The following is a 17,478-nucleotide window of genomic DNA, read 5'->3' as shown; positions in this document are numbered from 1 at the left end:
GGAATTCCAGGAAATCCGGGAATTTTTTTTTTGTAATTGTTGAAAGAGAGCACACAATTCCTGAACAGGTTGAATTTTTTTGAAGTTGGAAGGGTTTGAATCGGATAAAAAATGTGGGAATTGTGGATCTTGGAAAAATGTCCCATTCTTTTCAATGGGAATTTCATTGAAATTTGGGAATTTCGGGAATTTCTTTGAAAGTGCTAAAAAAAAAAAATGTTGAATGTTCTGAATGAGTTGAAATGGTTGAAAAAGGTTCATTAACTAAAAGCTTTACTAAAAAGAGAAGTCTTCTTGAAAGTGTCAACTCAGTCAAGATGACGGAGGGACTGGTGCAAGCTGTTCCAGAGTCTGGGAGCTATAGCCTGGAGTGCCAGGTCTCTACGGGTTTTAGCATGAGTTTTTGGGATCTTTAGAAGACCCTGGCCTGAAGACCGGAGGCTGGGCCCTGAAGAGTGGGGGCATAGCAAGTCAGTGATGTACTGAGGTGAAAGTCAGGACTGACATCTTAAACTCAATGACTGGAAGCCAATGAAGACTGGATCAAATGAAGGAGATATGGACTGGTCTGGGTGCACCGGTCTAAAGTCTGGCAACCACATTTTGTACCGTATGAAGTCTCTTTAGCGTTGACTTGTTGAAAAGAGTGAAGAGAGAATTGCCATAGATCAGCATCTCCAAATCTCAGGCCATGGTTCTCAGCAGGGAAAACGATGGTTTGTACAGTCCAGGCAGAGAACCAGACTCTGTCCCAGGTGGATGAGTTGAAGTATCTCGTGGTCTTGTTCTGAATGAGTTGAAATGGTTGAAAAAGGTTCATTAACTAAAAGCTTTACTAAAAAGTCTTCTTGAAAGTGTCAACACAGTCAAGATGACGGAGGGACTGGTGCAAGTTGTTCCAGAGTCTGGGAGCTATAGCCTGGAGTGCCAGGTCTCCATAGGTTTTAGAATGAGTTTTTGGGATCTTTAGAAGACCCTGGCCTGAAGACCGGAGCCTGGGCCCTGAAGAGTGGGGGCATAGCAAGTCAGTGATGTACTGAGGTGAAAGTCAGGACTGACATCTTAAACTCAATGACTGGAAGCCAATGAAGACTGGATCAAATGAAGGAGATATGGACTGGTCTGGGTGCACCGGTCTAAAGTCTGGCAACCGCATTTTGTACCGTCTGAAGTCTCTTTAGAGTTGACTTGTTGAAAAGAGTGAAGAGAGAATTGCAATAGATCAGCATCTCCAAATCTCAGGCCATGGTTCTCAGCGGGAAAACGATGGTTTGTACAGTCCAGGCAGAGAACCAGACTCTGTCCCAGGTGGAGGAGTTAAAGTATCTCGTGGTCTTGTTCTGAATGAGTTGAAATGGTTGAAAAAGGTTCATTAACTAAAAGCTTTACTAAAAAGAGAAGTCTTCTTGAAAGTGTCAACTCAGTCAAGATGACGGAGGGACTGGTGCAAGTTGTTCCAGAGTCTGGGAGCTATAGCCTGGAGTGCCAGGTCTCTACGGGTTTTAGCATGAGTTTTTGGGATCTTTAGAAGACCCTGGCCTGAAGACCGGAGGCTGGGCCCTGAAGAGTAGGAGCATAGCAAGTCAGTGATGTACTGAGGTGAAAGTCAGGACTGACATCTTAAACTCAATGACTGGAAGCCAATGAAGACTGGATCAAATGAAGGAGATATGGACTGGTCTGGGTGCACCGGTCTAAAGTCTGGCAACCGCATTTTGTACCGTCTGAAGTCTCTTTAGCGTTGACTTGTTGAAAAGAGTGAAGAGAGAATTGCAATAGATCAGCATCTCCAAATCTCAGGTCATGGTTCTCAGCAGGGAAAACGATGGTTTGTACAGTCCAGGCAGAAAACCAGACTCTGTCCCAGGTGGAGGAGTTGAAGTATCTCGGCGTCGAAGTATCTCGGCGTCTTGTTCACGAGTGAGGGAAAGATGGAGAAGGAAATCAGCCCGAGAATGGGAGCAGCTGGGGCAGTGTTGCAGTCTCTCTGCCGCACTGTTGGGACCAAACGAGAGCTGAGCCAGAAGGCAAAGCTATCTACATTTCTACTCTCACCTACTAGTGTGGCCTCAATAGCCCCGCTGTAGTGTGTAGCGTGCTGGGAATGATCTGGGCATGTGATGGAGGAATGCACAGTACAGGGTTGAAATTCTACTGATTTTGCATGAAATCAGGTTGTTTTAGCCAATGATCATGCTGCAAGATCTAGCATGTTGCATTCAATGTTTCTTCCCATTCATTTCCCGTTAATTCCCATGGAAAGCTTCCATCCATCTTCTTCCGCTTATCCGAGGTCGGGTCGCGGGGACTGCAGCAGCCTAAGCAGGGAAGCCCAGACTTCCCTCTCCCCAGCCACTTCGTCCAGCTCCTCCCGGGGGATCCCGAGGCGTTCCCAGGCCAGCCGGGAGACATAGTCTTCCCAACATGTCCTGGGTCTTCCCCGCGGCCTCCTACCGGTCGGACGTGCCCTAAACACCTCCCTAGGGAGGCGTTCGGGTGGCATCCTGACCAGATGCCCGAACCACCTCATCTGGCTCCTCTCCATGTGGAGGAGTAGCAACTTTACTTTGAGCTCCCCCCGGATGGCAGAGCTTCTCACCCTATCTCTAAGGGAGAGCCCCGCCACCCGGCGGAGGAAACTCATTTGGGCCGCTTGTACCCGTGATCTTGTCCTTTCGGTCATAACCCAAAGCTCATGACCATAGGTGAGGATGGGAACGTAGATCGACCGGTAAATTGAGAGCTTTGCCTTCCGGCTCAGCTCCTTCTTCACCACAACGGATCGATACAGCATCCGCATTACTGAAGACGCCGCACCGATCCGCCTGTCGATCTCACGATCCACTCTTCAACCACTCGTGAACAAGACTCCGAGGTACTTGAACTCCTCCACTTGGGGCAAAATCTCCTCCCCAACCCGGAGATGGCACTCCACCCTTTTCCGGGCGAGAACCATGGACTCGGACTTGGAGGTGCTGATTCTCATCCCAGTCGCTTCACACTCGGCTGCGAACCGATCCAGTGAGAGCTGAAGATCTTGGCCAGATGAAGCCATCAGGACCACATCATCTGCAAAAAGCAGAGACCTAATCTTGCAGCCACCAAACCAGATCCCCTCAACGCCTTGACTGCGCCTAGAAATTCTGTCCATAAAAGTTCAGAACAGAATTGGTGACAAAGGGCAGAACTTGCCAGAGTCCAACCCTCACTGGAAACGTGTCCGACTTACTGCCGGCAATGCGGACCAAGCTCTGACACTGATCATACAGGGAGCGGACCGCCACAATCAGACAGTCCGATACCCCATACTCTCTGAGCACTCCCCACAGGACTTCCCGAGGGACACGGTCGAATGCCTTCTCCAAGTCCACAACGCACATGTAGACTGGTTGGGCAAACTCCCATGCACCCTCAAGGACCCTGCCCAGAGTATAGAGCTGGTCCACAGTTCCACGACCAGGACGAAAACCACACTGTTCCTCCTGAATCCGAGGTTCGACTATCCGGCGTAGCCTCCTCTCCAGTACACCTGAATAGACCTTACCGGGAAGGCTGAGGAGTGTGATCCCACGATAGTTAGAACACACCCTCCGGTTCCCTTTCTTAAAGAGAGGAACCACCACCCCGGTCTGCCAATCCAGAGGCACCGCCCCCGATGTCCACGCGATGCTGCAGAGTCTTGTCAACCAAGACAGCCCCACAACATCCAGAGCCTTAAGGAACTCCGGGCGGATCTCATCCACCCCTGGGGCCTTGCCACCGAGGAGCTTTTTAACTACCTCAGCTTCCGACTTTGAATATTCCTGGAATTTTGCAACCCTACATAAATGAGAACCGAGGCAAGACTCACCGCTGCTTTCGTCCGCGGCCCCGTCCAGCTGGGGGATGGACAGGTTGAATAAAGAATGACTTGCACTGCACTCCATGTCTTCATCAGAGAAGTCCTGTTGCTCATCACTCAGACTGTCCTCTGCCTCCTTGGAACTGGGCCTGCAAACACCAGGAGGCCAAATAAAGGTGGCAGGTGGATTGTCCACTAGTGGTCTTGTACCTGTCGTCGTAGTGAAGGTGGATGACAACAGAATCAAACTCACCTGGGCAGAAAGGAGCTTGCAGGTGGCTCCTTGTCCCACCGCTGGGACATGGTGACGCTCAACTCCGCCTCTTCCTCGTCCAGCGCCGGCCGCGCCTCCTCTTCGTCGCTGTTGTAGTGGTCGCTCTTGGCACCGGGAAAGGACAAGGACTGGGAAGTGTGCAGAACTGGAGTCCTGCAGAACTCATCATCTGCTAGACCTGCCAGCAGATCTATCATGGCTCGGTCTTGGCTGTTGTCTGCATGGATCACATACAGACACACAATATGACTTACTATCACATACTAGGGTTGTCTCCATACCAATATTTTGCTACAAAAATGTATTTTGATACTTTTCTAAACAAAGGGCACCACAAAAAATGTCATTATTGTAACAAAAAGTCTTAGGGTACTGTCACTGAGGACATCTATTAAACAAGACAAAAGGCAAGGAATCAAACAGAGACAGAATTCAATTTGGACTCAATATTGAGGAGAGACATGGCCACTGCACTCTCTGTACAGTCCTGCACCACGCTCTGACCAAGAAGGTTTTCGTCTCCTCTTTTATTCAGATGTTCAATGTTCACGCACCAACACACGTCACATGGAATGGGAAGTACCGTATTTTCCGCACTATAAGGCGCACCTAAAAACCACAAATTTTCTCAAAAGCTGACAGTGCGCCTTATAACCCGGTGCGCTTTATATATGGATAAATATTAAGATTCATTTTCATAAAGTTTCGGTCTCGCAACTTCGGTAAACAGCCGCCATCTTTATTCCCGGTAGAACAGGAAGCGCTTCTTCTTCTACGCAAGCAACCGCCAAGGTAAGCACCCGCCCCCATAGAACAGGAAGCGCTTCTTCTTCTACTGTAAGCAACCACCCGCCCGCGTAGAAGAAGAAAAAGCGCGCGGATATTATCATTTCCTTTGTGTGTTTACATCTGTAAAGACCACAAAATGGCTCCTACAAAGCGACAGGGATCCGGTTCATGAAAAGACGCAATCTCTCCATCCGCACACGGATTACTATTTCACAGCAACTGATATTCCTGTGAACCGCACTGTGGATACAACGGGAGCACGTACGGTGAATATTCGCAACCACAGGGAATGAGAAGTCATCCTTCACTGTGGTTCTAGCTTGCCATGCTAATGGCCAGAAACTTCCACCCATGGTGATATTCAAAAGGAAGACCTTGCCAAAAGAGACCTTTCCAGCCGGCGTCATCATAAAAGCTAACTCGAAGGGATGGATGAAGAAAAGATGAGCGAGTGGTTAAGGTAAGTTTAAGTTTACGCGAAGAGGCCGGGTGGCTTTTTTCACGCAGCTCCGTCCATGTTGATATACGACTCCATGCGCGCCCACATCACGCTGGTTTTTAATATATTATTAAAGTTTGACTGACCTATCTGACTGTTTTTTTGACATTCCTTTAGCGCAGTTAGATGCGGCTTACAACACGGGGCGGCTTATAGGTGGACAAAGTTTTGAAATATGCCGTTCATTGAAGGCGCGGCTTATAACCCAGGGCGCCTTATGGTGCGGAAAATACGGTATGTAAAACAGTCATTGTTTTCGGTCGCTTTGAAGACCAAGAAGAGGATTTCTCGGGGCTTGGGCTCTTCCTGGATCCAGCTGGGGCAGGTGTTGGGAGGACAATGGATAACCCCTCCCGTCTCCTGACCACAGCGACTTCAAGAGGGCAGCGGGTCGTAAATAGCGTTGACCTCGGTTACCAAATAGTTGGAAGAGAGTTTGTGAAATAGTTCAAAGAGAGTTCGTTTAACACTTCAAAGAGAGTTCCTCTGGAAGTTGAGCAGATCCTGCCATCTGTCCGTGTTGAAATCACAGTGGCCTTCTTCCTCTTGTTAGGCCTCGAAAGACAGCATTCATAATACAACATTTCTTTTGTGATAACTTACAAACAATTATTCCAACACACCTATTATTTTATAAAGGACAAACTGTAAAAAATGGATTATTCATCTACTTGTTCATTTACTGTTAATATCTGCTTATTTTCTCTTTGAACATGTTCTATCTACACTTCTGTTCAAATGTAATAATCACTTATTCTTCTCTTCTTTGATACTTGACATTAGTTTTGGATGATACCACACATTTAGGTATGGATGTGATACCAAGTAGTTACAGGATCATACATTGGTCATATTCAAAGTCCTCATGTGTCCAGGGACGTATTCACTGACTTTATAAACATAATATGAATTTTTAAAGAAGGATAAAAAATATAGATGTAATCATAGTAGTATCGACTATTGTACTTGGTATCATTACAGTGGATGTCAGGTGTAGATCCACCCATGGCATTTGTTTACATTGTGACGGTGGTGAGCTATTGTATCCTCCTACGGTGTGTAGTGAAGCATGTTTAGCTATTCCTCGTCCTCCAGTGATAATGCTACTTGTAAAAAACTTACTTTATTTGTTGCCATGGAGACCAGGATTAGTGATTTAGAAGTAGCAGCTCTTCCTGAGGGTGTTTCAGTGTTATAACTTCACCTTTATCTTGACTTTTCACACCAAAATGCATCCATTTTCCCTTTTCTGTCTACACACTGTGTCTGCTTGTAAGTACTCTGTGTGTGTGCGCTGCCCAACATGCTCCTCGTCATATTAGTCAATAAAATGGAGAATGTTGTACCTAAGAGGGATGAGTGGTTGGATGTCTGAGAATGCTGTAGAAAGTTCTGACTGTTCTCCAGGAGACTTAAAATGGCTTCCTCGTCAACGACAGCCTCTTCTGGGACGTCAGCCCTACTTTCCACAGGTTCTAGAGACAAGAACAGAGAGTCGTCATGTTAGGGATTCAAACTCGGTGATTGCATGCAGAATAATGCCTCTTACTTGTATCGCCCCTTTTATGGGACACAAACACTGAGCATGTAATGGTAGCTTTGAATAGGATGACACATACAATATTACCCTGTTTTACCCACGCTTTAAACCTTCAGCTTATGAAATGGTGCGGCTAATTTATGTTTTTTTTTGTTGCTGCAGGAATCGTCAAAATTCCCGTTTTCCAAACCCCTTTTTCACCCTTTTTTCCGGCGACTACTCCTCCCACATTTTTCAAACCCTCTTCAACCGTTCAAACATTCCTCTTAACCAGGACAAAAAAATAAGTCCTGGTGAGAGTGCGGAAATACGACCACATCACACCGGTTCTCAAATCCCTTCACTGGCTTCCTGTTCCACTCAGGATTGAATACAAAGTCTCCCTACTAGAGATGCGCGGTTTGCGGGCACAACCGCGGAGTCCGCGGATTATCCGCGGATCGGGCGGATGAAATTTTAAAAAATTAGATTTTATCCACGGGTCGGGTCGGGTCGGGTCGGGCGGTTGAAATAAAAAAAAATTAGATTTTAAATAGATTCAGGCGGGTGGCAGTTAAACCAATTGGTAAATATATATACATAGTTAAATGTTGTTACCCACATACGAAAAACGAGCAGGCACCTGCAGCATATGCCACAACAGAAGAAAAAAAAAGAAAAGAGATGGACACTTTTACGGAGCGGAGAAGGGACGCCTCGCCGGGGTCCGGGACCGAGGCCCCTTCCCCCGAGAGGGCCCCACCGGGAGCCGTAGCTGAGGCGATCCGCGAGAAGGGCCCGACGCACGTCCAGGGTCACCACCGCGCCCACCGCACCGACACCCCGCCTCGTCCGCCTTCGCCGCGGCCGGCGTCACGCGCAGCAGGTAAGCAGCTTACCTGCCCGCCACCCCCGTGGCCGGGGGATCGTAACATGGGTCACTCCGCGCGCGCAGCTTACCTGCCCGCCAACCCTGTTGCCGGGGGCGCGTAACAGGGGTCACTCCGCGCGCAGTGCGCTCACGAAAGGGGTGGGGCTCACCCTGGTTGATATAGACAGCAGGACGGTGGCCATGGAAGTCGGAACCCGCTAAGGAGTGTGTAACAACCCACCTGCTGAATCAACTAGCCCTGAAAATGGATGGCGCTGGAGCGTCGGGCCCATACCTGGCCGTCGCCGGCAGCGAGACGCGCTTGGAGGTGCGCTCAGCGCGGCTCCCATATGATTGCGCACTGGTGTGCGTCTGGATCGTGACAGCGTGGCACGCGAATGTCCGTGCTGCATTGGATCAGTCTCCTTTCTTTAACAGGCAAAAGCTTTATAACCTCACCATACCTGCCAACTTTTGAAATCAGAAAAACCTAGTAGCCAGGGTCCACGGGCCGCAGGCCCCGGTAGGTCCAGGACAAAGTCCTGGTGGGGGGGTTCAGGCTTCGCCCCCCGACGCAAAATGATTATTAGCATTCAGACAGGTTAAAATGTTGCTAAAACCATCACTTTTCTATCAGTCACAGTGACTTTTCAAAACAAAAATATTACAGCAAAAATCATATGGGTTAAATAAATAATAAATAAATGGGTTGTACTTGTATAGCGCTTTTGTACCTTCAAGGTACTCAAAGCGCTTTGACACTACTTCCACATTTACCCATTCACACACACATTCACACACTGATGGAGGGAGCTGCCATGCAAGGCGCTAACCAGCACCCATCAGGAGCAAGGGTGAAGTGTCTTGCTCAGGACACAACGGACATGACGAGGTTGGTACTAGGTGGGGATTGAACCAGGGACCCTCGGGTCGCGCACGGCCATTCTTCCACTGCGCCACGCCGGGTTGATTGACATGTTTATTCTGTAAGCTAACTTCAATAGTTTGACATTATTTTGACAGTTAATGCCAGTTATCCTGTCAACCTTTCACAAGACTTCAATTTGTTCATTGAAAGTATAAACACTTTTTACAGTAAACAAATGGTAAAACAGTACTAAACAATTCCATTAAAAAAAAAATTGGTGTCATTATTAACTTTCTGTCCAAGCTTGTATAATCTACTGCCTTGTTCAATTGTAAAAAATATTCTGTGCCTAAAATTCACATTTCTATCACAATGATCATACTGTAAACATGGTAAGCTAACTTCATTAAAATTAATAGTCCTGTCAATAGCATGGAATTACAATTCAAATGTAGTTTTTTTGTAAGCCTTTCAAAAGAATTCAAAATATGAAAAATGAATGACAATTAATTGAAGCCATCAGACACTTGAAAAGTGGCACATCACATCTCTAATGTAATCATTTGAACTTTTCAACAGAAATAGCACTGCAAAAATATTAAGGACATACTTCTGTATTTTGGTAGTTATGCTGTCAACATTTAACAAGATTTCTTCAACTTGGACTTGAAAGCATAAATAGTATAAACACTTTTAACAGTATAACAGTACTAAACAATTCCAATAGATAACATTGGTGTCATTACCTTTTTGTGGCTAAAATCCAAAAAACGTTGAAAGTTTTCCACTTGTATCGCTAGCAACGGCATTAGACTTGTGTTTTTTTGTCCCAACGTGGTCTTTTACATGGCTAATTCCTCCGTGTCCCATTGAAAAATCTTGTCTGCACAAGGTGCAATTCGCGTAGTTTTCACCCTTTTTTTTTTTTTTTAATTAATGAAAAAACGTATTTTTTATCACTGCAACCGTAACCCGGAATAGGTTGATGAAAACCGTACGAATTACGGGAAAACCGGAGTAGTTGGCAGGTATGCCTCACTAATGCCTTGCATCGTCTATATTAGATATATAACAACGGGCGGATGGCGGGCGGGTGCAGTTCTGATCAAACGTTACATCGGGTGGATGGCGGATGGTTGGCGACTTTCTGACGCGGTTGCGGATGAAATAAATTGCCTATCCGCGCATCTCTACTCCCTACTAACTCACCAGTGCCTCCATGGAAATGCCCCCCCTCTACCTCAAAGAACTGCCCACCCCCAAATCCTCCACACCACACCTCCTCCAACCTCCAACCTCCGAGGACAAAGCTACGAACTATGGGAGACCGGGCTTTCTGCTGCGCCGCTCCCAGTCTGTGGAACGCTCTCCCTGACCACCTGAGGGCACCACAGACTGTAAATGCTTTTTTTGATATATGTGTGCTAGTTCTAGCTATTAGGCTGTTCTAGTTATATTTTTTATTTTTTTTAATGCACCGTAGCACTTTGCGGTTGTTTGCTCAATGTAAAGTGCTTTTACAAAATAAAATATATTATTATTATTATTATTATTAAAGTTGTTTTTTGAACTGGCAAAATTCCCGGTTTTCCCGAAATTCCAGGATTTCCATAATACATTTTTAATTTCTCAATTCAAAATGTTACCACTTCAACATTTCTCTTCCGATTTGAAAAATTCCAACACTAACTCATTGAGAACATTCACATTTTTTTTTAGCATTTTCCCCAAAATTCCCTCTTTTCCCAAATTTCCATGAAATTCCCATTGAAATGAGTGGGACATTTTTCAAAGTTCCACAACTCCCATCATTTTTTTATCCGATTCAAACCGTTCTAACTTCAAAATATTCAGCCTGTTTGGGAATTGTGTGCTCACCTTCAACAATTATTAAAACAAATCCAGGATTTCCTGTAATTTCCCATTCAAAATGAATGATCCATTTTTCAAACTTCAACAATTCCCACAATCTTCAACTGATTCAAACCTTTATACTTTTAACACATTCAATTAATTCTGGAAATTCAAAAAAACTTTTTTCCACGCTCAACAAATTTCCAGGAATTCCTGTTTTTTTCAAACCTTTTTTAATGTGATGACTCCTTTTACATTTTTTAACCCGTTTCAACCGTTCCACCGTCAAAACATTCCTCTTAGTCACCAACCAATTCAGATCGTTCAGGACTCATTCAGCTCCTAATCTTTTTTTTTTTTTTTTATCCCGCTTTTCCCCCCAAAATTCCAGGAAATTCCCATTGAAATGAATGGGACATTTTTCCAAGTTGCACAATTCCCACATTTTTCAAGCTATTCAAACCATTCCACCTTCAACACATTCAATTCATCTTGGAAATTCCACCAACCATTTTTCTACGTTCAACAAATTTCCAGGAATTCCTGTTTTTTTTCTAACCTTATTTCCGACTTTTTTTTAGGGTGATGACTCCTTTCACATTTTTCAGCCCGTTTCCACCGTCAATACATTCCTCTTAATCAGGACCAAAAAACAAGTTGTTTTAAGAACTTGAAAAATTCCCGGTTTTCCCAAAATTCCAGGATTTCCATAATACATTTTTAATTTCTCAATTCAAAATGTTACCACGTCAACATTTCTCGTCCGATTTGAAAAATTTCAACACTAACTCATTGAGAACATTCACATTTTTTTTTAGCATTTTCCCAAAAAATCCCTCTTTTCCCAGAATTCCCAAATTTCCATGAAATTCCCATTGAAATGAGTGGGACATTTTTCAAAGTTCCACAACTCCCATCATTTTTTTATCTGATTCAAACCGTTCTAACTTCAAAATATTCAGCCTGTTTGGGAATTGTGTGCTCACCTTCAACAATTATTAAAACAAATCCAGGATTTCCTGTAATTTCCCATTCAAAATGAATGATCCATTTTTTCAAACTTCAACAATTCCCACAATCTTCAACTGATTCAAACCTTTATACTTTTAACACATTCAATTAATTCTGGAAATTCAAAAAAACTTTTTTCCACGCTCAACAAATTTCCAGGAATTCCTGTTTTTTTCTAACCTTTTTTAATGCGATGACATTTTTTAACCCGTTTCAACCGTTCCACCGTCAAAACATTCCTCTTAGTCAACCAATTCAGATTGTTCAGGACTCATTCAGCTCCTAATCTTTTTTTAAATTTTTTATCCCGCTTTCCCCACCCCAAAATTCCAGGAAATTCCCATTGAAATGAATGTGACATTTTTCCAAGTTGCACAATTCCCACATTTTTCAAGCTTTTCAAACCATTCCACCTTCAACACATTCAATTCATCTTGGAAATTCCACCAACCATTTTTCTACGTTCAACAAATTTCCAGGGATTCCTGTTTTTTTTCTAACCTTATTTCCGACTTTTTTTTAGGGTGATGACTCCTTTCACATTTTTCAGCCCGTTTCCACCGTCAATACATTCCTCTTAATCAGGACCAAAAAACAAGTTGGTTTAAGAACTTGAAAAATTCCCGGTTCTCCCGAAATTCCAGGATTTCCATAATACATTTTTAATTTCTCAATTCAAAATGTTACCACTTCAACATTTCTCGTCCGATTTGAAAAATTTCAACACTAACTCATTGAGAACATTCACATTTTTTGTTTTAGCATTTTCCCCAAAATTCCCTCTTTTCCCAGAATTCCCAAATTTCCATGAAATTCCCATTGAAATGAGTGGGACATTTTTCAAAGTTCCACAACTCCCATCATTTTTTTTATCTGATTCAAACCGTTCTAACTTCAAAATATTCAGCCTGTTTGGGAATTGTGTGCTCACCTTCAACAATTATTAAAACAAATCCAGGATTTCCTGTAATTTCCCATTTAAAATGAATGATCCATTTTTCAAACTTCAACAATTCCCACAATCTTCAACTGATTCAAACTTTTATACTTTTAACACATTCAATTAATTCTGGAAATTCAAAAAAACTTTTTTCCACGCTCAACAAATTTCCAGGAATTCCTGTTTTTTTCTAACCTTTTTTAATGCGATGACTCCTTTCACATTTTTTAACCCGTTTCAACCGTTCCACCGTCAAAACATTCCTCTTAGTCACCAACCAATTCAGATCGTTCAGGACTCATTCAGCTCCTAATCTTTTTTTTTTTTTTTTAATCCCGCTTTTCCCCCCAAAATTCCAGGAAATTCCCATTGAAATGAATGTGACATTTTTCCAAGTTGCACAATTCCCACATTTTCAAGCTTTTCAAACCATTCCACCTTCAACACATTCAATTCATCTTGGAAATTCCACCAACTATTTTTCTACGTTCAACAAATTTCCAGGAATTCCTTTTTTTTTTCTAACCTTATTTCCGACTTTTTTTTAGGGTGATGACTCCTTTCACATTTTTCAGCCCGTTTCCACCGTCAATACATTCCTCTTAATCAGGACCAAAAAACAAGTTGGTTTAAGAACTTGAAAAATTCCCGGTTTTCCCGAAATTCCAGGATTTCCATAATACATTTTTAATTTCTCAATTCAAAATGTTACCACTTCAACATTTCTCGTCCGATATGAAAAATTCCAACACTAACTCATTGAGAACATTCACATTTATTTTTTTTAGCATTTTCCCCAAAATTCCCTCTTTTCCCAAATTTCCATGAAATTCCCATTGAAATGAGTGGGACATTTTTCAAAGTTCCACAACTCCCATCATTTTTTTATCCGATTCAAACCGTTCTAACTTCAAAATATTCAGCCTGTTTGGGAATTGTGTGCTCACCTTCAACAATTATTAAAACAAATCCAGGATTTCCTGTAATTTCCCATTCAAAATGAATGATCCATTTTTCAAACTTCAACAATTCCCACAATCTTCAACTGATTCAAACCTTTATACTTTTAACACATTCAATTAATTCTGGAAACTCAAAAAAACTTTTTTCCACGCTCAACAAATTTCCAGGAATTCCTGTTTTTTTCTAACCTTTTTTAATGCGATGACTCCTTTCACATTTTTTAACCCGTTTCAACCGTCAAAACATTCCTCTTAGTCACCAACCAATTCAGATCGTTCAGGACTCATTCAGCTCCGAATCTTTTTTTTAATTTTTTATCCCGCTTTCCCCCCCCAAAATTCCAGGAAATTCCCATTGAAATGAATGTGACATTTTTCCAAGTTGCACAATTCCCATATTTTTCAAGCTTTTCAAACCATTCCACCTTCAACACATTCAATTCATCTTGGAAATTCCACCAACCATTTTTCTACGTTCAACAAATTTCCAGGAATTCCTGTTTTTTTTCTAACCTTATTTCCGACTTTTTTTAGGGTGATGACTCCTTTCACATTTTTCAGCCCGTTTCCACCGTCAATACATTCCTCTTAATCAGGACCAAAAAACAAGTTGGTTTAAGAACTTGAAAAATTCCCGGTTTTCCCGAAATTCCAGGATTTCCATAATACATTTTTAATTTCTCAATTCAAAATGTTACCACTTCAACATTTCTCGTCCGATATGAAAAATTCCAACACTAACTCATTGAGAACATTCACATTTTTTTTTATAGCATTTTCCCCAAAATTCCCTCTTTTCCCAAATTTCCATGAAATTCCCATTGAAATGAGTGGGACATTTTTCAAAGTTCCACAACTCCCATCATTTTCTTATCTGATTCAAACCGTTCTAACTTCAAAATATTCAGCCTGTTTGGGAATTGTGTGCTCACCTTCAACAATTATTAAAACAAATCCAGGATTTCCTGTAATTTCCCATTCAAAATGAATGATCCATTTTTCAAACTTCAACAATTCCCACAATCTTCAACTGATTCAAACCTTTATACTTTTAACACATTCAGTTAATTCTGGAAATTCAAAAAAACTTTTTTCCACGTTCAACAAATTTCCAGGAATTCCTGTTTTTTTCTAACCTTTTTTAATGCGATTTCATATTTTTTAACCCGTTTCAACCGTTCCACCGTCAAACCATTGCTCTTAGTCACCAACCAATTCAGATCGTTCAGGACTTTTTTTCCCGTTTTCCCCCCCAAAATTCCAGGAAATTCCCATTGAAATGAATGGGCCATTTTTCCAAGTTGCACAATTCCCACATTTTTCAAGCTATTCAAACCATTCCACCTTCAACACATTCAATTCATCTTGGAAATTCCACCAACTATTTTTCTACGTTCAACAAATTTCCAGGAATTCCTGTTTTTTTTCTAACCTTATTTCCGACTTTTTTTAGGGTGATGACTCCTTTCACATTTTTCAGCCCGTTTCCACCGTCAATACATTCCTCTTAATCAGGACCAAAAAACAAGTTGGTTTAAGAACTTGAAAAATTCCCGGTTTTCCCGAAATTCCAGGATTTCCATAATACATTTTTAATTTCTCAATTCAAAATGTTACCACGTCAACATTTCTCGTCCGATTTGAAAAATTCCAACACTAACTCATTGAGAACATTCACATTTTTTTTTAGCATTTTCCCCAAAATTCCTTCTTTTCCCAGAATTCCCAAATTTCCATGATATTCCCATTGAAATGAGTGGGACATTTTTCAAATTTCCACAACTCCCATCATTTTTTATCCGATTCCAACCGTTCTAACTTCAAAATATTCAGCCTGTTTGGGAATTGTGTGCTCACCTTCAACAATTATTAAAACAAATCCAGGATTTCCTGTAATTTCCCATTCGAAATGAATGATCCATTTTTCAAACTTAAACAATTCCCACAATCTTCAACTGATTCAAACCTTTATACTTTTAACACATTCAATTAATTCTGGAAATTCAAAAAAACTTTTTTCCACGTTCAACAAATTTCCAGGAATTCCTGTTTTTTTCTAACCTTTTTTAATGCGATGACTCCTTTCACATGTTTTAACCCGTTTCAACCGTTCCACCGTCAAACCATTCCTCTTAGTCACCAACCAATTCAGATCGTTCAGGACTTTTTTTTCCCGTTTCCCCCCCCAAAAATTCCAGGAAATTCCCATTGAAATGAATGTGACATTTTTCCAAGTTGCACAATTCCCACATTTTTCAAGCTTTTCAAACCATTCCACCTTCAACACATTCAATTCATCTTGGAAATTCCACCAACTATTTTTCTACGTTCAACAAATTTCCAGGAATTCCTGTTTTTTTTCTAACCTTATTTCCGACTTTTTTTAGGGTGATGACTCCTTTCACATTTTTCAGCCCGTTTCAACCGTTCCACCGTCAATACATTCCTCTTAATCAGGACCAAAAAACAATTTGGTTTAAGAACTTGAAAAATTCCCGGTTTTCCCAAAATTCCGTAATACCATTTTTCATTTAAAATCTGTTACAACTTCAACATTTCTTGACCGATTTAAACAATTCCAACACCAACCTATTCACTCATTCATGCTCCTAATCATTTTCAATAAAATTCCACTTTTCCCAAAATTCCCCAATTTCCAGGGGAAACTTTTCTAAGATGCACAATTCCCACATTTTTCAACCTATTCAAAGCATTCCAACATCAACACATTCCACTCATCCTGGACATTCAAACTAACACTTTCCCAAATTCCAAACCAAATTCCGGTTTTCCTGGAAATTCTAACTTTTCAACATTCAAACTATTCCAACATTCAAACTATTCTTGCATTCATACTACATTCTTAGTAAAGGAAGTTGGTAAAGGAACTAGAAAAATTCCTGGTTTTCCCGAAATTCCAGGAATTTCTCTATCAAAACTGTTACTATTTCAACATTTCTTGACCGATTTAAACAATTCCAACACCAACCAATTCAGCGCATCCAGGACAATTCCAGGAAATTCCCATTTAACTGAATGGGACATTTTTCCAAGTTGCACAATTCCCACATTTTTCAACCTATTCAAACCATTCCAACATCAACACATTCAATTCATCTTGGAAATTCCACCAACCATTTTTCTACGTTCAACAAATTTCCAGGAATTCCTGTTTTTTTTCTAACCTTATTTTCAACCTTTTCTAGTGCCATGACTCTTTTCACATTTTTCAACCCATTTCACCCGTTCCACCGTCAAAACATTCCTCTTAGTCAGGACCAAAAAACAAGTTGGTTTAAGAACTTGAAAAATTCCCGGTTTTCCCGAAATTCCGTAATACCATTTTTCATTTAAAAACTGTTACTATTTCAACATTTCTTGACCGATTTAAACAATTCCAACACCAACCAATTCAGCTCATCCAGGACAATTCCAGGAAATTCCCATTTAACTGAATGGGACATTTTTCCAAGTTGCACAATTCCCACATTTTTCAACCTATTCAAAGCATTCCAACATCAACACATTCCACTCATCCTGGACATTCAAACTAACACTTTCCCAAATTCCAAACCAAATTCCGGTTTTCCTGGAAATTCTAACTTTTCAACATTCAAACCATTCCAACATTCAAACTATTCTTGCATTCATACTACATTCTTGGTAAAGGAAGTTGGTAAAGGAACTAGAAAAATTCCTGGTTTTCCCGAAATTCCAGGAATTTCTCTATCAAAAACGGTTACTACTTCAACATTTCTTGACCGATTCAAAAAATTCCAACACCAACCAATTCAGCTCATTCAGGACATTCATGCTCCTAATCATTTTCAATAAAATCCCGCTTTCCCCCAAAATTCCAGGAAGTTCCCATTTAACTGAATGGGACATTTTTCCAAGTTGCACAATTCCCACATTTTTCAAGCTATTCAAAGCATTCCAACATCAACACATTCCACTCATCCTGGACATTCAAACTAACACTTTCCCAAGTTCCAAACCAAATTGCAGTTTTCCTGGAAATTCAAACTATTCTTACATTCATACTATGTT

The 17,478-nt window shown here is 41.6% G+C and overlaps 1 protein-coding gene across 1 annotated transcript in view; it reads right to left on the bottom strand.

Annotated features, from left to right (window-relative positions):
• Nucleotides 1-17,478, bottom strand: part of rev3l (REV3 like, DNA directed polymerase zeta catalytic subunit) — a 186,480-nt gene that overhangs the window by 80,741 nt on the left and 88,261 nt on the right. Inside the window, exons 10-12 of the mRNA XM_061924449.1 lie at nt 6,750-6,878; nt 4,095-4,332; nt 3,851-3,990 (exon numbers count right to left, since the gene is read on the bottom strand). Of these exons, the coding sequence (XP_061780433.1) occupies nt 3,851-3,990; nt 4,095-4,332; nt 6,750-6,878 (507 nt within the window). The remainder of the gene's footprint in view (nt 1-3,850; nt 3,991-4,094; nt 4,333-6,749; nt 6,879-17,478) is intronic.

The sequence above is a fragment of the Nerophis lumbriciformis genome, linkage group LG29, assembly GCF_033978685.3.
Source record: "Nerophis lumbriciformis linkage group LG29, RoL_Nlum_v2.1, whole genome shotgun sequence".
Classification (NCBI taxonomy): domain Eukaryota; kingdom Metazoa; phylum Chordata; class Actinopteri; order Syngnathiformes; family Syngnathidae; genus Nerophis; species Nerophis lumbriciformis.
The sequence above is the reverse complement of the archived record's forward strand: the minus strand, read 5'-3'. Positions and strand labels throughout refer to the sequence as shown.